This window comes from Meleagris gallopavo, chromosome 3 (assembly GCF_000146605.3).
Source record: "Meleagris gallopavo isolate NT-WF06-2002-E0010 breed Aviagen turkey brand Nicholas breeding stock chromosome 3, Turkey_5.1, whole genome shotgun sequence".
Taxonomy (NCBI): domain Eukaryota; kingdom Metazoa; phylum Chordata; class Aves; order Galliformes; family Phasianidae; genus Meleagris; species Meleagris gallopavo.
Window position 1 is genome coordinate 19,977,900 of NC_015013.2, and position 25,627 is coordinate 20,003,526.

A 25,627-nucleotide genomic window follows, 5' to 3' on the forward strand; every position below is an offset into this window, starting at 1 on the left:
TGTCTTTAGCTTCTTAGCCTTAGTTTCTTCTTGTAGTCATGATGCTTGAACTCATTCTGGCTTTTACTGGGGATTTTATCTGTAGAAGGATGGCTCCATGTGACTGTGGATTGGTCAGCAGCATTTGGCTTTTAAGCTAGATTATTTCTAGAACATATGTTCTAGAATGGCTAATTATAAATCCCCAACTCTGACCATGCATTCTATTAAATTATAATGTTTTTCATAAGAATTTTAAAGCACTATGCTAGCTTCACAGCAAATGTAAATCAGAGTAACTCCACTGATTTTAATGGAGCTGTCTCAATTTACACCAACCAGGCATCTGTTCAATTATGTCTTGTGTTAAGGACAGAAAATGGCATAATTTAATCTATCCCAGCTGTGACAAATAGCTGCAAACACTGTGGTAATGATGTCTAGGGGAAAAAAATTAAAATAAAAAATAATAATAATAATAATAAAAAGATGTTAAAGCTCCTAGCTTGTGATCCTGCTCTCTTTTCTAGATATCCTTTTACATTTGGAAAATTTCTATCTCGACAATTACAGGCAGAAGCCACTAGGTGCCAGTGTTACCCACATGTCAGGAAAATCTTCCTTAACTAACATGAAGAACAACGTGAAAGCCAATGAAGCAAAACCCTTTAACTGAAAAGAAAGCTTTTGTGTCTTTTCAACTAAATATCTCTGCATTAAGGTTTCAAGATGATTACTTTTCTAAAACCAAAGATACTAAATTGATGTACATTGACACAAACCCACATGAAAACAACCTGACTGAAGAATGCATTTCCATCAAAAACTCAGATAGGTACAAAAGCTGCTATGATGCCTTCAAGGTGTTAGCAGTTATACCTTGGATCTTAAGGCAGACTAAAGTCTGCATTTTCCACATATGTGCTGCTCAATATACTTCTTGAATAGCAATTCACTGCTAAGATAACTATTTTACAGGAATTCACACTGCAAGCCTTATGTGGAAGTTGATTTGACCCATCATTATATACCAGGGTTTTCACTTGAAATCATTTCTATTGTTGTCATGTTTCTCTTTTCCTGCTAAAAGAAGTTCAAATCTTCTATTAATGAAATAGATAAGCTGGGGATGGCTTACTGCCTGTGTGTGGAAGTTGTGAATGCTGATCTCCAACTAGCATGCAATAGCTCATTTGCAAAAGGTAAACTTCAGACAGTTAATTTCAGACATTCACAGTAACTGTTTACATCCGTGTCTGTCACTCTAATTTTTTTTTTTAATGTGAAAAAACACTCAAGATCAATCTAGACTGTTTCATAAACCACCTTAGCATGAGGTGTACTGTCTATTCCTCTTCAGTGACCACAAAACAAATTTAAATGATCAGTACAGAAGCTGAAGTTTACACTGAAGACATCTTAATTTGTAACAGATTAATCCTACCAAGGTGATTTTTCAACATTTAATTTTTAGTCAGGGCTGATATTTTGCTTTTTTTCTTTCCACAGCCATTAGACTTTGAAACAAAAAAGGCATATACCTTTAAAGTAGAGGCTTCCAATCTCCACCTTGACCATCGATTTCACTCAGTGGGTCCATTCAAAGACACTGCCACTGTCAAGATAAATGTGTTGGACATGGATGAGCCTCCAGTTTTCAGCAAGCCTTTGTATACAATGGAGGTGTATGAGGACACTCCTGTGGGGACAATCATAGGTGCAGTTACAGCACAAGACCTCGATGCTGGCAGCAGTTCAATTAGGTAAGAAAGCTTTTCCTCCTTCAATCACTCTCAGACAGCCCAAACTGCTGTTGACACTGGATTCGGTAGCAAAGAGCTTAGTAAGAAGATAGAAATTGTTTAAAGTCTGTCATAGTGATAGGTAAATGCTGCTGAAAAAAAGCATTGAAAATAAATACTAATTTAGATGATTTAGCTGGAAAAATATATTAAGTGTGGGTAGTTTCTTATCATACAAGATCATACAAGTTACCATGCAGTGACATGATTTCAGAGATTGTGTTCTGAGACTAAGGAAGTAAAAATGTTTTGTCTGATGTCAGGAACTTACACAAAAGCTGCTCTGAACAATGAAAAAGCAGGCTCTACATTCCATGTCTGTGTCACCTCAAGAGGTGAAGGCGAGTGCTACCCCTTTCACAAAAACCAGTCTTTTCTTCCAGCAAAGAACAAATTTTTTAATAAATAATTGCTACACCTGTCTTGGCTGAGATGGTGGGGATGTGATTGCCGACCAACATGGCTGTGCTCACCAGTCCTTAGCCTGCCAGTAAAACTTCCTGCTTACTGGTATTGCTTGCTTTTCTGAAATAAGAGAGAGAAAGGAGTTACTATACAAATGTAATGTATTGATTTTGCTGACATATTTCCAGCCTTGTTAGAAATTTTGAAGCAAAACAGAGTCATGCACCAACAAAGAAGCTCCTGTGCAAAAATACTGCAAGGTGTAGGAAGTCATTATGCATACTTCCAGTGCAAATATATGCTGGTGGTACAAATTTAAGCTGGATCTACTTGACTTCAGGAAATATTTTTAGTTCCAGAATGTAAAGAGCAATATTACAGATGTAATAGAAATCTTTAACTTCTGAATATTAATGTTTATCAGATGGAACTATGATCAAACAGTAAGATGTTACTCTTGGCTATGAAGTATACAGACATTACTGCATGCATAACCATTCAAAATATGTATTCCAAATGAAATAATTGATTACAAATCCAATTTGGACTATTGAATATAATCCATGTTTATTAACTATGTATATTTTAACTCAGCATTGATATTCCTAAAATGCAAAATACATTTTAGATTATCTGTTGTATTCCTTAGAAAAAATTTAACATGGAAGTATCCAGCTCCTGCTTCATTAACCCATTATTAATTATTGCTTAAATATTACTGATGTTGTTTGCTCCCCTTTTTTAAAAATACTTCCTTAATTATTTTCTAATACAGAAAAGTAGTTAGTCGTGGGTCTGTGTCACATTGCTGTCCTGACAAAGGATTAAGACATTCTACAATAAAGACAATGATGGGAACCTTTTCCCCCAGTGGTAGCCTAAGAAAATAGTCCCACTGTGTCATTGAAAACAATGTTGTATCTTGAAACCAGATAGCAATCTCTGTAATCGTATTGTTGAGCAGTTTTTTGTATGACAGCAGAATCATCATTCCTCAATGAAAGGTTTGTTTTCTACACAACTCCCTGCTATGAGATTCAAGTGTTTTAATTACTGATTTGCAACTACGCAGGAGATATCACCATTGCAAGTTGGTTTTTCCATACATAGAGCCCAGTAATACTGAATCCTAAGCCATTCTTAGGTGTTCAGGTGACTTTTTTTAATCCTGAAATAATTATTTGGGGTCCAAATTCTCATTTATAGTTAAAAGATGAGGAATATTACAAAATACTCTTGTATTCCAGCCTAACTTTTCTCCTGACTGACCATGAGCACTTGCAAACTAAAGAACTACTCCCAGCAATACTTACCTGTTCCTACTTAGAATTAAATCTCAAATTGAATTCAATGGACTTTGGAGGGAGGTACTTTGCTTTAAGGGCAGAGATTGGTTCCAGCAAGCCAGGTGACATCCAGTGAAGATTAAGCTAGAAATCTCTCAATGCAGTTTTCTTGGTCCAGCTTTGTAAAATGACTTTAATTTCTATAACTTTTCACATGTCAATCCTGAAATCTCTTATTTAGTTCTCATTTATCTGAGGATAGATTTGATTCTCCATACTGAATTTCATCTAATGCAGTTTGAATTCAGTGATAAACGTTGTACTAACCCAGTACAGGTCTGAATGTGATTTTATGCCCTGGAAGAAATTGTCTGTATTCAAGTGCTGACTTATCCAAGTAAAAAAATTTTACTGTTGTGTTAGTGACCAATAGTCCATGAGTTTAATATTCTTAATATATATGAAGAAATTCAATGATCATAAGTTAGAAAGGCATAAATTTGTTTCAATGGTTATAATTTTGAATTTTTGCCTTAAGTGATTACTCTCTTTCAGCTGTTTAAAATGTAGTTTGTCTCATAGATGTAAAGAATGAACGCAACAATTTCTTCATGTTTTAAGGAGTCTGAACATGTTCCAAGTAAACATGCCATCTAAACAAACATGGAAAAGCAAGTGATGTTCTCTGAGGCAACAGACCATGCCATTTTCTGGGTGGCATAGTCTCTCTACCAATTAGTTCAATTTCTCTGAAATGTTTTACTACAGCAGTTTAGCCACTAAAATGCCCATTACAACAACAACAAAATCAACAATCTGCCAAACAATAAATGGGGAAAAATGACAAATCTGCACTGTATGGAACAGAAGGCAAAATTCTGGGAAACAAAGCTCACATGAAAGGAAGCAGCACAATGTAATCCATGTCATCTGACAAAAACTTTAGCTAGACTTATCAGGAAGGGGGAGATAACAGCTAAGAGCGGAGGCTGGGTTCAGCTTTTAGAAAAAGAAAAATATTTTGCTGGAAGCCATTAAAAAACATTCAGGGTTGTATACTTCTCTTTTCTCCTGTAAAAGGAACCAAGTTGTAAGGACAGGAATTTTAAACAAGTTTGTTTTGCTGGATGGTATTTGCTAGAGATGATAAAATGAAGGAGCAGAGCACATAATCAGTAAAAAACAGGAAACTAAGCACAAGAAGAAAAGAGGCCACAAGTATTCAACACCTGCAAGGGTGACTGGCTTTGAAGCTATTTTGGAACATTACTCCACAGAACCTGATTTTCAAACTGCATTAAATCTGGAGTTTATTTATCTCAGAAGAGCTATTTTGTCAATTTCTATTTTCTCCATAGTGCTGCAAGAAATGATCTGCGTAAATGCTAAGATTAAGTCTTAAGTACTTTGTGGACGTTAAAAATCCCAAAGCCCTTCTGAAAAGAACAATGATCTCACGCTGTTCTCAGATTCCTTGTTTACAATGGCTGTAAATTTTCTAGGAAGGAGAAAAAAAACACGTGTCGTAAAGCTCATGATAATGTGTGTTATTTATGAGTATGCAAATGTTTTAAAATTCATTACTTGTAGTGCAAGGGATGCTAGAAATTTACAAAAATCACTTCTACATGCATACATACTTTATGGATGCTAGAGACACGTATCTAAACAACAACAAAGTAAAATGAATGGGAAAACAGTGTTACATGCAATGCTGTCTAGAATAGAGAGCTTTATCTAACACTGTATGTGAAGTTTAGCAACTTTACACCAACACCTTTGAAGATGTCGGATTTCCTAGAGCCTGATCTTCTGGCATAAGACATGAAAGGATTTTTTCTCCTGGTGTGAACCCCTGATATGACTCCAATTACAATGAGTCTAACATTCCGAGCCATAGTACTGCCCTTCAGATCTCTGCTTGACTCAGGAGCTTTGTCTTACAAACCAGGAGAACCACTCAAAGTGAGAAAGCTGTGGGAACTGTGAATTATCTTGTCCAAGTCTAGAATCATGGAACCATGATATTAAAAGATAAATAAATCATGTACTAACCACAGGTCAATCCTTCTCTCAGTATCTTGGGATCAAGACCATTTTCCCAGCATGAGCTTCCAAAGAAAAAGCCTTATTTATTTTCAGAACTAGTTCACTCTGGTTCAGAAATTGTCATGGATAGGGTCTGTTTTCACAATGCAATGCTTTGTCAAATAAAGACTAGGAAAATACAAATAATAAGTTTTTTCCTTAAATTGTATTTTTAACGTTCAAGCACAGGCAAGATAAAGTTACCTGTGTAACAGGGTATTACTTGAATTTCTAATCCCATAGTTCTTTTTTGATTGTTTTGATTTTGATTGTTTCCCAGATTTGTTTTGATTGTGCTCTTACTCCAATTGTTTGTGTGTGCATGTGCACTTTTTATGTTTGCTTTTTCTTCAAAGCTATGACTCCTATTCTATGACATCAAAATGTTCCTCATAGCTACATATATACATGGAAAAACTGGAAGGTTTATTTCCAGCATCTCATACATTTAATAGCAGATCAAGCAAGAGCTATTTTTCTCTATATGGTATTGTGCTCAAGGGAGACACTGCCAGTTGGTTTTGCATAGATAAATGATGGCAGGACTTAGGAATTTGGTTTGATTTTTATTGTCTCTGGTGAGTTCTACACACTGTTCTGTTGTCCTGTCTGTTTCTGTCACCATTCGAGCTCTACTCCATCCATAGCTTTTATTGAAGTCCCAGTCTCCTCAACCACTTTTCAGACCTCTGCTCTAAGTTTTAATTTATCCAGTCTAACCAATTCAGATTCTTGCACCAGTATCTCTCAGTTCCTGCTCCAGATTGCTATCATTTCTAATCCTCTTACTGTTTTTTTCTATCTTTTATGATCTGTCTATCTAATACCAGTCTTTTATTTTAGGATTAATCTTCCTCTCTCACACACCTGGTTTCTTTTTCCTCCTGAACCACATCCCGTTAGCTTAGAGTCCCACTTTGCTGCCTTTTTTCCTTGTGCTATGACAGATACCTTTTTTTTGTTTTGTTTTGTTTTGTTTTTCAAATTTCATAGGATTGTTCATTTTTTCCTCTTTGTTCCGGATACTTCAATATTATTTCTACATTTCTAGGAAAAAAAAAAAAAAGGGTTTATTTTCCCTGTATCTTGAGGGAGATATTTGTCTGACATATTTGATCCTTCCCCACCAATATCCCTAATTTGAAGTCTCATTTGGCTCAGTGATCATTCAAGTACTATATATACACATTTCCATCTGCCTACCTTCAAGCAATGCTGGACAACTAACTTACTTCCTCCTTCTATTTCTCCTCCCTTCCTGAATTCAGTTCTCTAGCTCCTACACTTTGTCTTCATGACCTGAAACAATCACATCTTCCCCTCCACCTTCCTTCTCCCATACATTCCTCCACAATATAGTCTCAGATCCCACTCTGCTCAATGAGGTGGCTTCCTCCTCAGCATCTGTGTCCTTGTAGGAGTGTGAGAGAAAAGTGACTGCTCTTCAAGACAAACCATAAAAATCTCCATCTTCTGATTATGAACTGTCTTTTGAAAGCAATCATTTTGTTTCAGATTAATTCCGGCTTTTCAGCAGTCACAGAAATGGGAAGTATCTGCTTTGCCTTTACTGTGAAGCAAGATGAGTGTAATATTAATTCCTTTCATAACAGTTTGCATTAATATGCTTTATTTCACATTTGCAATGGAATATGTACCCACGAACATTCAGTTACATGGCTCATTGACAAGCGACACATTTATATCAATTGAAGAACTGTAGTGCCTCTGTTCCAGAAATCAACTGGAGCTGCTCCTAGTAGCCACTATGAGAAAAGTGCGGTTTTGTTTTAACCTTAGTCTGAAATATGTAGCCTTAAGGCTGAAGGGAACACACACTGTTCCTTGCTGGTAAACATTTTTTCATTCATTGGGCTTGTGCAACATTGCAGCACATACACTGCAAACAGCCAGAAACTTTAGCTGTGGAACACTCTTTCACGTTTAGGAGCAAATGCAGACTAATTTTTCAGTCTGCGTGGGTTTTCATAAGACTAGCAGGAACATGGAGTAAAAGTGAATATTTTCTGACCCAACTAATCAAATGTGTGCTAGGAGAAAGTTATATCTTTCCAAGTAACAGATTGCTAGGATTCTTTTGATATGCTATTATTATTATTATTATTATTATTATTTTCCCTAGATCTACTTCTGGACCAGCTGCAGCTGCAAATTGTATTTGCCAAATCCAGCAAGGCAAAAGCAAATTAAAACAGGGTTTAAAATTGACAAAGGCAGGTAACCTTTATTTATAGTTAGGAAATTCTCAATTTACTGATACCTGTGAAGAACAGCAAATGATCTCCCGCTGGCATATGCAATCATATTAAGCTTTTGAAAGTCAGGAGTTTGGAAGTAAAAGTATATGTAGACAAAGTATGTGAGAAGTTTAGGCACTACTGCTGTCAGTGATTGACCTGTTTGTGGAGAAAATGGATGCTGAAAATCAAGAGTACATTCAGCTCAAAGGCAGAAAAAAGGGAACTTGGCAGGGAAAGCTTTTAAATTAACTGAGAATACCTAAGAAGTCAGAGAGAAAGGAAGGAAGCAATATGACTGTAATAGCTCTGGTTTACTTCACAGCACTTGTACCACCTGGTGATGTGATCTTACAAAGCTGGTTCATATCCCAGAGGCACACACTGTCATTTTATTTCAGCTCAAATAATAGTCTTTCTAGTTTTTGATCAAGAGCTCTTACTCCAAATTTCTCTGGCAATGGATTTTTCAAACTTTCTAAAAAGCAATTGTGAGATTAAAGCAGAGGTTTAATGGCTGCAGCCATGTCACCTCAAGCTGTGAACCTCTCGTGGCTCGACACGAAGAGAATTATGAAGGATCAGGTCTTAAACCAACATCTAAGCAAAGCTTATCTGCTTCATGTAACGTTGTCAGTTGGTTATTCTGCACAGTCATAAACAGTCAAACTTGAAATATGATTTCATGTTATAAGTATTATAAATTTAAGATTCCCAGTATTTTTAATTATAGATCTTATGGCCTTTTCCATAAGAATGCATATATTAACCATTGTGATATAAGCAGATTTCAGGTTCTAGCAGTCTGAATTTCTCCTTTAGTTGTTTGTAAACATATCTTTACTTTTCTGACCTGAAATGGTCTAGTTTATGGCTGTGATTAAGTAATAATTGCATTTAAGCAAAAGTTCCTTATATATTTGGTCATTTATTTGCTTGTAAGCTCATTAATGCCGTTTAAACAGGTTTTTTTCAAAGACACTTTTTAGGATCTACATGCATAGAAATTTCAGTCTCATCCTGACTGCAGATCTGCGGATGGATCGCATGTGCTTCCATCTTCCATTCAAAATGCTATTTTCCTTTCCAGCTGGGATAGTAGCACAGAATCACTCCAGGTGGCTCTGGATGTGAGAGGAGCAAAGCTAAAGAGAATACAGTGCTGAGGTTCTATATGGCCAAATAGAAAAGGAATGCTGTAAGAAAAGGAGGCAGTAAGAAACAAAAATATACACTGTGGAGGAAATGTGACACAGAAATTCCAGTTCATGTAGGAGGAGAGCAGAATTAATTTTAGAGGCAAATGACTGTACCTGACATGGCTTGTGTCAGGCCACCAGGCCATAGAGAATCAAGGATATGCTCATCAAGAACTTTCTACCTTAGACTCTCATGAAGAAATCTTTGTAAAGGTGACTCCATAGTGACATTATTCTCTATGGATTCTGGGTTTCATTACATGAGCAGAGGACTGAACAGGAGAACCGATAAAGGAACACTTGACTGATCTCATAGTGGCAGAGCCATTCTGACTAATCCCTTGCTTTATAAACATTTAACCAAACTGGGTTTGAAGCAACAATACAGCCTCCAGTTCCTGACTGCACTGTGTGCTGCCTTGTTTGGATCTGCTGGTGGCCCAGGTCAGTCCCAGATGAGGATCCAAGCAAGTGATAAATCCTCCACTGAGTCACAGTTTTCTCTGGAGTCAGCATGACTGCTGTTTTGTGCTTTGTCTCAACATTTCACTTCAGCCTTGGGAAAAAAAGGAAAAATTTATTCAGATTTTAGTATCCAAAAGATATAAAGCAAAGCTAATATTTATGTGACACAAAAGGGAAGTGATCAAAGATTGTTCTTGCTGAATTTATACCTTGAGGTCTACAAGAGCTGTGCTACTTCTTGCCTTAGCACTTTATTGTACAGTAAAACATTTCAGCCTAAGTGAAGGACCCATTCAGTGTAACACAGCTTCATTTCTCTGTTCTATCCCCTGGTGCTTGGGTGACATGCAGCTGGTGCAAAATGAAGTTTTAGCTTCTACAAAGGCTAAACATCTGATGGAGCAGCCCAGATCCCTTTGCCCTCTCTGTTTTCTTAGTGTTTCAAGGCAGGAGGCACTTAACTTCATTTGCACCCTAGCTTTCTATACTCTCTCTACCCATTGATAGTAGTACTGAGGTGCATGCAGACACCCAGCATGACAGACCTTTTCCCCATCAAAACACAGCAGAGCAGTAGCCCTTAACTAAGTTGGAGCAGCTCCTCCATCCACTGGGTGGTAGAGCTGCAGAGCACAACATGGGGAGCACCACGGTAGACCAACCTGCACTTCACAAATTCGGTGAAACGATGCTTAGAACCTACAATTTGTGGTCCTGGTAGAGTAAGTGCTCTCATGTTTTCCTACCATAGCAGTATAGAAAATTCAGGTTGAAGAGTTGGAAGGGGTTGAATCCAATTGTTTCCTGCAGCTCCACATTCCTACCATGTTCTTCCTCCTCCAAATAACTGAAGATTAACTAAACTTCAGGACAGAGCTGCCTTCCACCATGCTGTCCTGTGATTCTGCCTGCTCAATGAAGCAGCGAAAATGATGTTAAAACTCAGTAAAAACAATGCATTTTCTGATGTGGCAATGGCTTTTGATAAGATACTCAGCTTGTAATGAGAAATGCAAAAGCAGAAAATGGAGCTGACTGCAAGGGTTGATAAACAAATGAACAAAATCTTTAGATGGAGAGCAGGGAGGAAGCACTGGAACTTCTCAACAGGCAGAACTGACAGTTTGGAAGGGCTGATAACTGAGCTGCAGCATGTTTTATTTCTCATATTGTCTAGCATGTTTTACGAAAATCCTTATGTAAGATTTATAAGGCTTATGAAAAGTTTAAAAGCTTCTGAGTGGATTCTGGCCTGTTATTAGAGCCTGGGTGTCTGCAGCCACTGCTTCTCTGTCAATTCTGCATAATGTTCCATTTTGTCCAAAGAAGCAAAGAACAATTTGTTTGCACTGCTACTAATCACTACATATCAGGTAAGCTCCTGACTGCTAAAATCACTAATCTTGATTTTAAAATGCATAAATATGCACCTACGTATGAAGGACTGTGAACCCAAGCATGCACTATGCAGGAGACTCAAACTATATTATTTTTTTCACATGGAAAATCTCCTGTTGTATGAAAGACATGAGGATGATGGGTATGACTAACAAGAAGGGTTTGCTCCTTCTCCCGGTCTGCACAAATTCCTTCCCTTTTCTATAGCATCAGGGTCTGATGTGCAGTGTTTGTGCAGCTGTGGTTCTTCTGGGATCTGGATGGTATCTGGAGGATTATCCAGAGTATGGGATCTGGGAGGAAACTTCCTTTGGAGTGACCATTAATGCCTTAACAGCATTCTCAAGAACACTAATGCCTGAAGTAGTGTTCAGCAAATGTATAGGAGCTTCTGCTCCCATTAACTGAGATGGCTTAATAAATTATTTAAACAAATAAACAAAAAAAGACAACCTTGCAGAAAAGCATGTGCCACTTTGGAGCATTATCACATCCTTTACATATTTTGTCTAATGACAGGAAAATTTTACAGCAAGACATCAGGTGTTATTTTGCTGTAATTAACTTTAGGCTTTTCTGGTAACACTTAGTAAGTATGAATATATAAAATTAAATTTGTATGTCACAGTAAATATGTTTCACTAGATTTGCTTCCTCTAAACAAAAGAACACAGAATTAAAATCAGACTATTAAGAATATAATTTCTGTACCAGAGATACAGAACAATACTGAACAATTTAATTTTTAAAGTCTTGTTGATATTAACAGAATTGAGGTTGATAAAAAGTATTTTATTTTATTAAATACATTTAATCTTCTATGCATATAGAACTTTGTACGCATAAAGAACCACAGTTGCTGGGTTGTACCTTGGAAAGGGACTTGAAAATATATGAGAAAGAGCCTTGTGGTTGTGTTAACACAGGACAACATGAGTAATACGCAAAGACTTTTGTCTGCTACTGTTTGGAGAATAGTGTATTATGCCTAATTTTATATTTTCATGTTGCAGAGAAGAGAAAAAAAGTATATTTACTATTTGTTTTTTACTATTTTTTCATATTTTTATGTATTTTTTTTTTACTATTACTGCACTTGTAAAAATTTTTAAGACAGCATTTTTGAGTTAATAGAGAATCACAAGACTCAGAATCAAAGGTAATCTTTAAATCTAATGAGAGTATGAAAAAGAGTTTAAAGTTGCTTAATACTGATTCAGTGCTGCTGCCCTGAAGAATAATTTAATAATCTATTCTGTTCATCCCTAAAAACAGATAATTCAGGTTATTATCCTTTAGCACAAGAAAATCTTTTTATTTATTTATTTATAACTGTATGGCTTCACTAAGCATGCATAGTCTATCGAGCACTTGTATTAAAAATCCACGATTGCATCTTTAGTAAAATTATGACAATTACTCCTCAGTCTTGACTGGAAGTGCAGGTACTTCCAGTGATCAGCCATGAGGAGCTGAAGAGTTTAGCACTTACATTTGAGAAGAGCAGAAGTCAGTGAGGCAGTAAAGAACTGATGTATCAAGTGCATATGTATGTACATGTGTTCATGTTTCTTTGATATTTATACAATGAATATATAATCATAGGAAGTACAGGAAGTTTTATTGTCAGGATGGGAGTTTGAAGGACACAAACTTGTTTGCATGCTTAAACTTTTCTGATAATTTAATTTCTTTCAGGCTTGACTTGAGCTATGAATGTCTTCTTTCTCATTTTAGAAGCAATTTGCTGTTTCTATACTTTTTAGTAACTGCAATCTTAAAATATTATATATGTTTGTAATTTAAATATTTCAAACTGAATCATAGTGCCGATTTGTAACAGTATGTTTCACATGCAGATAGCATTCCCTGGTATGTGTCATACATCACTATTATAGGGACTAATGGGATTATTCAATCCATCTTTCTAGAAATTTCCCTGACAATCTCCATTACTTTACCCAGCTTAGCTTTGCAAGTGACAGGACTGGTATCATTTCTCTTTTGTACAGTGTAATATACATCACTGCCAGAAAGATTCTGCTGCATAATTTTTTTTTCTTAATTTCATCCTTCCTCTACTCTGCTCTGAACAAAATAACACCTTTCTTTTAATGGTGTTTAAGCCCTTCAGCTATCTATAGACAATTATCATTTCTTCCTTTTGTCATCTCTTATCCAAGCTAAACATACTTTAGCAATTTAATCTTTCCTTAAAATTCAGCCTGTCTACACCTAAGACAGTTTTTTTTGGACTTCTATAAACTCTCTCTGATATCTGTCTGATGATGTGATGGCCAAAATATATTGTAGAGTTGCCATTTACTCAACAGCTAGTTATATGCAGAGATTATTAATTTGTAGCGGCAGTGCAAGAATGTGCTACAGATGAAAATTCTTTCGGACTTTCAAGTAGTCAAATCACATTTCAAGTCTCATTTGCATTCTTCTAGTCCTTCCTCAGTCCTTTTGCCAGTCCTGCTTTACATTTTTCTTTCATCTATTTAATTATGTATGTGTTGGAACTATGAAAAATCCTAACCGCTCATAATTTCCAACTGAATCTTAGTATCTTTTGTTTATGTTTATAATGTACTTTTTTTTATATAATCAACATATTTTTTATATGATAGGTGGTATTTAATTGTCCCAAGTTAGCATAGTTGAAAACATACTTTCTCTTAAAAATGATGCATCTTTTTATCCCACCACATAAGGAATTATCTAACATTTAAAATGCTTCATTCCAGTGCTTGGGTTTGTCATATTGTAGTTGGAGTAATAAGATGCTTTCTAAATTGGGATTGGCAGCCAAATCATTCAGTGTATGGACAGAAAATCTGCGATTTGGGTTTTCTTAGAGTCACCATCTGGGTCTGCTTTAGCTACAGTTTTACAATAGAAATGGAAATACAGACAAGACAATTTACACTGATGAATGGCATGAAAAATGTGGAACAACCCAGAAACAAATATGAAAAGTACTGGAATGTCCCCCTTTCATTTTTCTTTTCTTCTTTTAGAAGACTGGCTTTAATTACTGTTCCTTATTTGTTGAACAGTAAAACAAAAGAGAAAAAGAGTATTTAAATGTTAAATGTGTTATTGTTCACTGAATTTGTTAATTCATTTTCTTCTTCATGGCAATTTCAAATGAATGTGCTTTCAAATGATTTTCTGCCTGTGTGCTAGTAAAGCAGGAGCAAGTTTGGTCCGAGTGCCTTTAGTTTAATGACATCTCTGGGTGTATGGTCCAAACTTCCCTTCCCTTCTTACTGTGAAAACAGTGAAAATGTTTGTAGGCAGCACTTTTTCTTCACTTTTCCTTTAGCAACTTGGCTTAGTAAGAGCTGTTCTTATGCTCATCATTTTGTCAAGAATGTACCCTACAGTTCTCAAGGCCATTTCTGCTTGGCAGAGGAAATTTTTTCTACATTGTTAGGACCAAAGAACACTGCTCAAGTCCTGGGTTCCACAGCCTTCTGTGCATACTGCCACCTCTCACCCTTCCTTAGTGTGACCTGTTATCACACATCCCCATAGCAGCAGCAGGACAGCTGTCTGTTTCATTTATTCATGGTATAACAGTCTGAAGCAACTGAAGTTGTCTGCTTGATGGCTCAGAGTTCCTATTATCTTCAGAAGGATGATCTGCTGCAGCTTATAAATTCAACACTCCTCCCACAGGCACTCTGCTATCTTCTGTGCTGCAGGTGGAGTAGACATAGTTTCCCTCAGAGCCTTCTTGTGAGCCACAGACCATTCACGATTTAGCCAGAACAGATGCAAATTATTATATGATCTCCTTAAGAGGGAAGTGTGTTTTTATGAACACTGTGGGTTAGAGTCTTCCAAATTTGGCTCCATTATTTTATAAATCAAATATTTCCACTCTGTCTCCTCTATCCTACTTAATGTACAAATATAGCTATTGCTGGGAAGACTGAAACAATGTTAGTAAATATACATCCTTCCATACTCATTCCTACTCAATAATGCAACCTTGAACATAGTCCTCTGCTGAGCAGCATTTGCAGGAAGTTACATTATACAAAGTCTCTGCTTTGACAATGACTATGAGCTATTTCTCAGTATCCTGATACTGAGTTCTCCCAGGAGGCCAGTTCAGGTGCTTCTAAAATACACTGCTGCTGTGTCCAGAGTCAACAAGTAAGGCTGTGCCAATACACCCTAACTTCTCCAGGAGAGAGCTGCCTCCTGGGATTAGTGCACTGACTGTGGCCTGTTTCACAGGAAATTTAGGAAGTTAAACAAACCAAGCTCAGTTGTTTCAAACTTCTAGACCATGACTAGAAGATCTAGACAGCTGTCCTAATAACAGCATCTCAACAACAGTCCTCTTTGTGTCAGTCTGACAAGAAATGTCAGGCTTTATGTTCCAGATACCTGGGTCTCTGGAAAGTTACTGATTTTTTAGACTGACGACTCTTTTCTCATTTCTTCTTTTCTTGAAAGTGTTTCTTTTGTTTGTTTGTTTTTTGGTTTTTGTTTCTTTTTTTTCCCTCTGAAGGAAAAGACAGAATTCAGGTCTTAGGAAAAGGCAAAGTTTTGCCTTTTCTTTACAGAAAATCTCACAGCAAATGCCAGACTGTATGAAAAAATGCTTTTGGGCCATAAAAGGAAACTTCACTTCTTTTAGGGTCTTCCCAAAATTAGACCTTCCTTTGAGATTCCTCAACAATTCCCATTTAAAAAGTAGCCAGACCAAGTCCCATTCACTCTTTTGCTAAGCATTACAAATTTACTAAAGAAGGAGGAAGCAATTCTATGTCCAGAAGAGCTGTCTATGAGAGGATCTTCTCACAGAATTTTTGTCATGAGTACTGCACATAGATAGACTGTGAAAGGAAGGAGAAAGGATATTTGCCTTTTTTCTTAGAGAATATATATTTTACACAACACATCTTCAATAATTCTATTTCTGCTCCATATCTAGTCTAATTTCAGGACTGAAATAACTGTCTGTTCCATCCCTATTTTTTCCATATGTACCTTCTTTACCATAAAGACAAAGAAGGAAGGCATGTCTTCAAACATAATGCCAAAGTAATAAATAAATAAACTCATTAAAAATACCAACAGTTTTGGCATAATACTATCCACAGTTTGAATGCAAATGAAGACAATGAATTTTGAAGAATTATTACAACCATAAAATCTGTTTTTATTACACTATTCTATTCCCACTGATCTCGCTTCCTCTGAAGCCAGAAGAATTCTGGCATTAGTTTCATGAGGAGTAGTGCCAGTCTTGCAAAGCCTATTTGGAACTTTGGTCCTGCTGATGTTGTGTTTAGTAGTACACATACTGAGTTTATGCATGAAGTTAACCACCTGTGTGAATGCTTGCAGATAGATTATTAGATTCTGATCTTACAAGTATTTGTTATTAAATTCAACTTTGGAAACAACAGTGTTCAAACTGTTTCAGTAGTTTTAAAGCCTCATGGTGAAGGATCTTATCACCTACACTGCATTTTGAAATTGGTCCTGTATTTTCTTCACTGACTCGTACTGTTGTTGTGTAGGATTCTTAGACGGAGCTGATTTTCCACGGGCTGAAGATAAGTTACTTTCTCATGCTTTGATAGGACATTTATGTGTGGCTGAGTATTTAATATAATCTATTAAAAATGAGAAGTATGAACAATTAATTTTACTGTTTTTGAAAGAGTATCTCATGTTTCTAAGAAATGGCATATATATTTTTCATATTTTTATGTCAACTAAATTTTGAATGAGATTGAAATTGCAAATGTGAGTAGAAAATGTGCCTGCTCAGCTATGTAAAAGGATATATTCAGATTTTAGCAAATCGTAGGTGAGGCTCTTCAAATAAAGCAGTGAACTGATAATGATGACTGTCAATTGAAGTAAAGTATTTCATCTACAGACAGGATTTTCTTATAATTTTGATTAAATGAAATCATATGCTCTATTGTGATTTTTTTATTATTTAAGTCTCCTTTTGCTATTAGCATTCATGAGTCCCATTCTAAGGGAATGTGCAATTTACCTTTTTGTAACATTGCTTCTTTCTGTAGAAATAAGCTTGATGTTTAACATTACATTACAAATATATTCTTTCCATAGTCTATACTTACCAGAGAAGGAAATACTATCTTTTGCTTTTAGTCTCACTGATCTACATGCAATGAGGTGTCATAGGTACATTCCTCTGGCCTTTATGAACTTCTAAACGTAACTGTTGCTGAGTGCCACTTTTTTTTATTGCCTACTGCTCACAAATGTGGTTCTCATTTTCATTGTGCCTGGTTTTTGAGAAACACAATCTAGGTACGAAGAGAACAGCAATGAAAAGGAAATTAGTTGCTGCCGGCACTGCATCAGAAGAATTATTCTGTTATGACTATAAACAGTAGCATCAAATGAGAAAATAGACTTTCAAATTAATTAGCATTTAAGGGAAATGGTTTTGGAATAATTATCAGATTGCTTTTAAGTGGTTACATTTACAAGCACCTCTCTTCTTTCTAATATGTCCTTGGTAGGGACAAATAACAAATGCATACGTGTTTTGAGTTTTGATTTTGTCCTGTGTTCATCCTTTTTTGAGAAAGAATAAAAAAAAAACAATTATGTTGCCTCATTCCTCTCAACTCCAGTGCAAGTCAGACTTGTTCCTTCTTCCCAAAAGCAAAGAGCCTTTTAATGCTCCTGTATAGGTAAGGGTAATAAGCCTACTGAGGTCTTCTGTGCTATGACTGTTTCAGTATTCTTTTGGTAAAGGACCTCTAAGTAAGTAGACTGTACTAACAGTCGGTCTACAAGGACACCTTTCTCAGCCCATTAAGACTATTGTAGCTATGAATATACCAGATCTGAGCCACTATCCATCACTAAGCAAGCACTTAGTGTTTCACAACTTTTCTCTTTTTCCCTGTGAGCTTTTCTAGTGCTTTACAAAGTAACAGGCATAAGTGATCACGTCAACAAAAGCTGTGCATTAACTTCTTGGGAGCCCATTTTCAAATAATCTTACAGGAGAAGTAGTAAGTCTTTTGTTATATACTCATTTTTCCCCTTGAATATTCCAACTCTATAATAAATAAATGAACAAACAAATCATAGCTTATTGTCTTCTTCCTGCAAAGATGGCAATAGCTGGGAAGAGAAAAATAACAGCTCCAGCTAGCTAGACTGCTGTTATTATAAATGTGTAATCATTGTACATTTGCATCCACTCTGTTTAATATTTTTCGTGTACAGATACTTCATCGATTGGAAGAATGATGTGGACAGCTACTTTACAATAGATGCTAATGAAGGAACCATTGCAACTAATGAATTACTGGACAGAGAAAGCACAGCACAGTACAATTTCTCTATAATTGCAAGTAAAGTTAGTAAGTATGACACAAACTGAATTAATATGCTAATGTGCTTGTTTTTTTTCAGAATGTAGTGCTTGAGCATAAATATACTGTGAAGAGTACATATATAACCAAGAAATTATTTAGAAAGGCCCAATAAATATCATTTTCCCAGATTGACTGTGAGGCTGTATGACATTCAAATAGGCCTGTACAGTAATGGTTTTGTAGTAGTCTTCATGCAAGAACAACTCCTTCAGATCTGAAAAAACTTATCGAAAGGAATGCTTGAAATCAGAAGAGAATGTATATAGACCTTCCTCTACACATACATATTCATTTAATTCTCAGACAAGAATTACAGTAAAATTGAGTCATGATAGCATGCTAATAATTTAGAGCACTAAATGAATCAACTTGTGTGCTGTCTCTTTGATTTTGAATTTTTTCTCTGCCCAAGACTGTTTCTTCTTAACCATTTGTTTTCTATTACTGTATTGTTGGTTTTGTTTGCTTTATTCCTTTATGCCTTCTCCCATAAAGCTTTTATTTTCAGATAAGAGCTCCCTTCTTCTCATGTATTAAGTAGCTCCAACTTTCTTCACTGTCATCCTGTGTAGCATTTGTAGCATTCTTCCTTTGTGATCCTGTCAAACTGAAAGTCTGGTAGGCATACAGCACTATTCAAATGAGAAGTTTTGTCTTCTAGAAGATGTGTAAAGACCACAAAAATCTTTCTTGGGACATAATAGGCTGTACAAAAATATGCCTGGTATATTTCCTATTCGTTCTGTATTGTTCATGTGTCCAGAAAAAACAAATAACTTGGTTTCCTCAATATATTTCTTGGCACTGAGATGTCACTTACGAATAATTATAAATGTCTACACTTACCTAAGTGTTAATATAAATATCAGCATTTACACATTTCTGAAGAGCAGATGTCAAGTGAATGAGACCAGGCTCGTTTTGGTGGTGCCCAGTAACAGGACAAGCTGTAATAGGCATAAGGGGGGAACACAGGAAGTTCCATCTGAACATGAGAAAGAACTTTTTTGCATTGAGCTAAAAATAGAGCACTGGAACAGGCTGCCTAGTGAGGCTGTGGAATCTCCTTCCACAGCCTTCAAGACCCACCTGTACGCTTTCCTGTCTAACCTGCTGTAGGGAACTGCTTTAGCAGAGGGGTTGAATTCAATGATCTCCAGAGGTCCCTTCCAACTCCTGTGACTCTGTGATTCTATGATTCAATATATGTAATACATTCTATTAACAACAAGAGGGAGATATTGGAAGCAAAGAAAGCATATATTACTTAAAATAAAAATAGCTGTAGTTATCTCAAGGAGAACCTTGGGATCACTACCTGAAGTCTGAAAAACTAACAGGGACACTAGTCAAATGAACATTTGAGTTTTATCCTTAACTTGAGATAGGAATAGACTAGCAGAAGAGACTAAATTTTCACAAGTGATTGGTTATGTGGAGGTATAAGTATTTGCGTATACTGAAAGTCCAGAAGAATTGTACTTCATTTTCAGAGAAACTGAAAGGCTATAGTAAAGAAGTCTTGCTCTACATTTCGGTAACACTTATTATTTTTGGTGGATAAGGATCTCCTGAGAATTGTAAAATCTTTCTGCAATAAGGTTGCAGTTTTAATAAACTTAATAGGAATCTGTTTATTATTCCCTAGAGTAATTAAAGCTAGCTAAAATCTTCAAGTTTACATTTCTACATAATGATATGCAAAACTGAAGCAGGTAGTCTATATTATGAAATTCCCAATTTCAACACTTACCTAGTTAAGACTCTACAGCTGAGACATATCTGTGATTCATTTTAGCATACATCAAAATATTTATAAAGCATTATTCATAGCAATACAAATAATTGCTGTACCTGTACTAGAGCAATATTGAAAAATTTTGGAAGATTTTATTTATATCATCTCAGAACTTTATATGCAGATGTATAAGAAATAACACAGAAATAAACACCAGTTTTGAGAAATAGTACAGTACACAGCGAAGAACGCCAAAGAGAAGAGTGGGAACATCTGAAGTAAAAGAGGGAAAAAAAATAATGTTTGGGGGAATTTTCTGCTACAAAAAAGATGTGACCCATTTAGTGCTTATATAGAAGTAGTGTAATAATCATCTCTTATAGTAACAAGATGCTGAACAGCGCTTTGACATATACCTGATTACCAAGTGGTCCATTGCACAGACTTGCTTCAGGACATTAATTCTTATCTAAATATTTTCAACTCTTGTTGAGCACATCTATTTAAAATAAAGAGATTTCAAACTACTAATAGCCATTTTAATTTCTGTTAATCACTTGCCAAAATATTTATTTTTTGTTCTCACAGCATTATTATTTTTTTTCATGAAGGAACAAGAAAAAAACTTTCAGATACCTCCAATGTCCTTAGCCATGGGGTTTTCTAGTGGTTGCCCCAATGGGCTTCTGTAGCTTCAGAATGAAACTCTGTAAGAATCACAGATTATACTTGTGTCACCTTTTTTTTTGTACAGTCTAGTAGTATTACAACTTCTAAGCAAAGAAATAAATTAACTTTCAAACAAAGGCAAGCAGTTTAGTTAGCTAAATATAGCAGCACACAATATATAAATGTAAATGCAGAATTGGATGTACTATATAGACTTTTCTTACAAGCTGATAATATTTTTATTAGAAAAAAAAACAACAGACATTATATTTTTTAAAGGCATATATTTCAAAAATGGGGCAGATGAGAATTGCCTTTTGTAAATCAGTTTGCCCTTTGTTGATATGAGCTGTTACAGAGAAAAATAATTTCTTTTTTAAAAGCTTTTCTGTTTGAGAATTTGTAAATGGTTCTATGTCCAATGTCCTCTTTCCACTTTATTTACTTTTTTTTTTTTGGACACAGATATACTGCAACTATTCTTCCCTAAACTGTAGGTTCTGTCTTTTCATTCCTACTTACACCAAATATGGTGTGGATTAACAGCTTGACCAGAGGCCAAATTTTGGCCCTTAGCAACAAGTTGATTATGAAATCTGCTTGTTATAGGCCTGCTTGTGTCAGTTTGTAGGTGTGAGAAATCCTGATTACTCAGAAAGAACATCATAAATTTTGCATTTGGACAGAAATATCTGGCTCCATGTAGTGAAATCAGATATGGGAAGTTATTCTAGCCGTGTTATTGAGTGACCAGCTCTAACCACATATCACTATATTGTTGTTTATTTTTTATTTCTAACCTGAAAAACTGACAAATGTCTGTTCCAAACATGATCTGTGAATCTGTCTTCAAATAGCAGAACAACTACTCAGTGTGGAGTAATGGATGCCTACTGTCATATTTAACACAAGACACCATAACCTTGTTCTTTACCCTTGTTAAAGAAGTTCATCCCAAAGTAGAAATATTCATTTCTGGAAAGCAGATGACTCTTCTGCTAACATGCAGATGATGACACAGACATGAAGGCAGGAGACTGCAAAAGGTCTCTTACCCATCTGTTGAAATAAAAAAATCAGCCTCCATGTAGAATAAAGTACATGAATAGGAAGGGGATGTTTCAAACCCCTATTTTTTTCCCATTTCATTTACCAGTTTCTCCTTACTTGAACTTCTCTACTTTTCATTTTGGTTTTGTTTTTCTCCTGATAGTTTCTTCTAGTATCTTCCATGCTTCCTGCTTTTGAACATTTTTGATTCCTCAAACTCTGTCCAGAGTAATAAATTATACTTGTCTTGCATTTTTTCCTGGCACTAAGGCCAGCTGGCACTGAGTAGTTTACTTCTATGCCATTAAACACTCTGGCCTTCCAAACAGGGTGGCAACGTGTAAATGAATTTTCTGAGTTGTCCTTCATTCATACTAATTCTCTCTACATGAAAGTGAATTACCTGAAAGACCGCTAGTTTCCCCAGGCCAGAACTGTGCCAAGAAGTTGCTGTAAGAATTTGACAGTATAAATAATCAGAGTTCAGTGCCCAGAAAGGTCTACAGTGTCATGCTAAATTACCAAGAATGAAAATAGTTTCTGTACTTCACAGAAGAAAAAATAGGTTAAGTTGTGTAACATCTTATTTCTGTAGAAATAATGCTAAAGAAATATGATCTTAAATTTCAAGATGATGTTTATCCTGTCCTGCATAACATAGCTGGGATTGATATCTCCTCGATGGTCAGCATCTGTTTTATTATTTAGATATCTTGTATTTTCACAGTCTCATTCATTCAAGTATTTTATAGTTTCTAGTCCTGTAATATCTTTGAACTATGAAGATGTTACAATTCCGTGGCACTCAAGCAAAAGAAGGAAGCAATGTTGTCACTCTCTGTACAGACAGGAAAAATGATGAAGAAAGAAACTAATTAATTTGCCTGTCATACAGATAGAATTGAAACCTGAGATCAGCTTCATAATTCCTATGCTAATGATAAACCACTTGTCCTCTTTTGTGGCTAATTTGAGTTTAAATGGCTTAAGTAGATGGCCTGAGTGACTTGTTCACTGTCACAAGCACACACATCACTACTATGCTCACAGGACTCAAAATGATTTGATTTTCAGGCAAGGGGCAAACAAGACAAAACCAGAAAAGATTAAAGTAAACTTTGTGAAGTGCTTTTGGACCGCTTTTTTTTTTAATCCTTGTAAACATCAAGCATTACGAGTCTTTATACAAGAATCCAAAGCTGTACACAATCTTTTAGCAGTCTTCCTTTTTATACGTGAGTAGTTACACAGATACCAGTGTAATCCAGCATGAAAAAGAAGCAAATACATAACGAGAAAGTAGCTCTATCTTTTGCTATAGTAATTTTATTTTCATATTTGATTATTGCCAACCATTTATGTAAGGAGACATTCTACCTTGCTACAATAGTTAGCAGAATAGATATGCCTACACCTTTCAAGGAATCACAGAAGATAAGTTGCAAACTATCAATGAGAAATAAATGCAAATACTATGTGTATATTCGTGTATACTTCCAAAGCATGCTGCACTGATTAATACCTTCCGTGTACGTGATGCATGAATTTTGAATACATTCATTCTTGTATAGAGTTCTAAGAAGAAATGAACAACTGTCTGTGCCTGTACTTTCACAACGGAATTAAACTCTAATACGTCTGCAGAATATATTGTAGACTCCTGCCATTCCATTCAGCTGTAGCTTAGGACAAATGCACAGAACCTGAAGGAAAGCCTGGATTACTTTGTGGTAGTTACCGTGCTTTCTACATGGGTACTGCTAGCAGGGAGGTTTAAGATTTGTAGGTTTGATTTCTGCAAGCAACTGTAAACATGATCTCCTCAGGACTTAGTTCATCTCTGTCCATAATCAGAGATGTGGTCTTACTTTCCATTGATCAAAACAGCCTCTTAGTACTTTTTTGTTTCCTGCTAGTTCAGAGGAACCAGTTCAAATGTGGGCAAATGATTGAGATTTCTTCTGGCTCTTTGGGCATCTGAAGAATCCCTGTCCTGTTCCCAGCTGCTAGACCAAGACCAATCCACATTCATACTGCACAAAGCTTTTTTACAGAGACCTTCTTTGTGTGCTTGCGGTGACTTGAAAATGACTGAGCATTCAAAGAGCATGAAAACTGGTAGTCAGATTTCTGTATAAATTAGATATGTTCACAGGAAAGAGCTAAAAATATTGTGAGATTTAGATAGTGTTTTTGTGTGTCTTTTTTTAAAGTTCAAGCTGAGTTTTTAGGATTGTCGGTTTATTCACTATATGTAAGCAAGTAAAGCATGCTTTTACTTACAGCTGTTGTTATTTAACTAGGAAATCATTTTGACCTTTTGGCTTTGGCAGAGATTCCTTGAAAATACTCAATTTAGTAGTTTCTAAGAACAAGAAAGAAATCATGTAAAATTTTAACAGTGCTACAATGTATTTCTTGGTGATGAGTTGCAGTATATTGTTGACCTGCTAAAAGACTTTCTCTGCTGTTGATTATAAACAATAGATGTGCAAATGTTTATATGAATTATGGTTAGTGGTTAGCACAAACAATATAAATAGGCCATTTACTCGTGGAGATTCAAGAAAACTCTTCTTGTTCTTAGACAAGACCCCGTGCTGTCATTCCTACACCACCATGCTTCAGGCATAGATTTCTTCAATAATTAACTGTTTCTCTGTAGTCACTGTCTCTCTTTAAAATTACAAGGGATAAGTACATTATCTTTTTGACTCACCAGCTAAACTGTTTTTATGTATCTATTACCATCAGAGGTGCCTAAACATAAAATAAAAGGCAATTTTATCTGCTTTGAATTGAATTTATATTATCTTTCTGTCAGACACTGAGCTTGCAGATAATCTTGTATATAAAATATTTACAGTGACTAAATTATATCAGCTAGGAAATATGATTATCTGCATTAGAAAGACAATGAACAGACAGTGGTATGTACAATTTTTGTCATTTATTTTGCACAAAGTATTTACTACTTGCAAATATTTATGCAATTAAGTAAATGTGACATAGCTTAATAATCTAACCATGAGTTGAATCCTATTTCTATATATTTCACTGCTAAATTTTCCATTGACTCTCTGGTTTTCAGCATTTATTTTTTCTTTATTTCATTTTTTCTCACTGTTCTCCATCTACTAAATACACTACTTACCTCCTTAATAACCTGAAGATGTAAACAGTGGATAAATAATATTGATTTTTTTCTGTATTCCATTGTTGAAAACAGAATTCAGTTTTAATTCTTGGAAGTGTTTACCAAAGAATCCATGAAAATTGATCTGAGAAAAGTTCGCACCTATAATTGCAGGTGTAACTTCAAATTCTGTAAGTCATGCTCTGACAAAACATAATCATGTTGATTGATTCTTTACTCCATGAGCAATAATAGATCAAAGTCTGGTACAAAATGATAAACTTTCTTCTGTTTTCTCCCGCATACAAATCAGAAATGAATGTAACGCAAGGATTTTTAGAAGTCACCGTACTGGTATAAAAAAAATATTATGACATCTCATAGACACTGGAGATAAACAAACATAAATAACATTCTTTAATTCTTTTCTCCTAAAAATTATTTATAGGTAACCCATTGTTAACCAGCAAAGTCAACGTTATAATAAACGTCCTGGATGTCAATGAGTTTCCTCCTGAAATTTCAGTTCCATATGAGACATCTGTATGTGAAAATGCCAAACCAGGACAGGTATTTCAAATTACTATTTTGCCTTTCCTTTTCTCATTGTTTATAGCCATGAAAAATCATGGGTTTCAAAAATGACATCATGTTTGGAATTATTTTGCAAATAAAAGGCATTATAAGTATTCATCTTTTGGAATTCTGCTTTTTGACATTTACTTATGGTCCTTTTATTTTATGATCTCTG

At 35.5% G+C, this 25,627-nt stretch overlaps 1 protein-coding gene across 1 annotated transcript in view; it reads left to right on the forward strand.

Moving 5' to 3' along the window:
- The first annotated feature begins 1,108 nt into the window (after window positions 1-1,108).
- Window positions 1,109-25,627, forward strand: part of CDH12 (cadherin 12) — a 30,480-nt gene continuing 5,961 nt past the window's right edge. Inside the window, exons 1-4 of the mRNA XM_019614295.2 lie at window positions 1,109-1,181; window positions 1,454-1,742; window positions 18,132-18,268; window positions 25,325-25,446. Coding sequence (XP_019469840.1) covers window positions 1,109-1,181; window positions 1,454-1,742; window positions 18,132-18,268; window positions 25,325-25,446 — 621 coding nt within the window. The remainder of the gene's footprint in view (window positions 1,182-1,453; window positions 1,743-18,131; window positions 18,269-25,324; window positions 25,447-25,627) is intronic.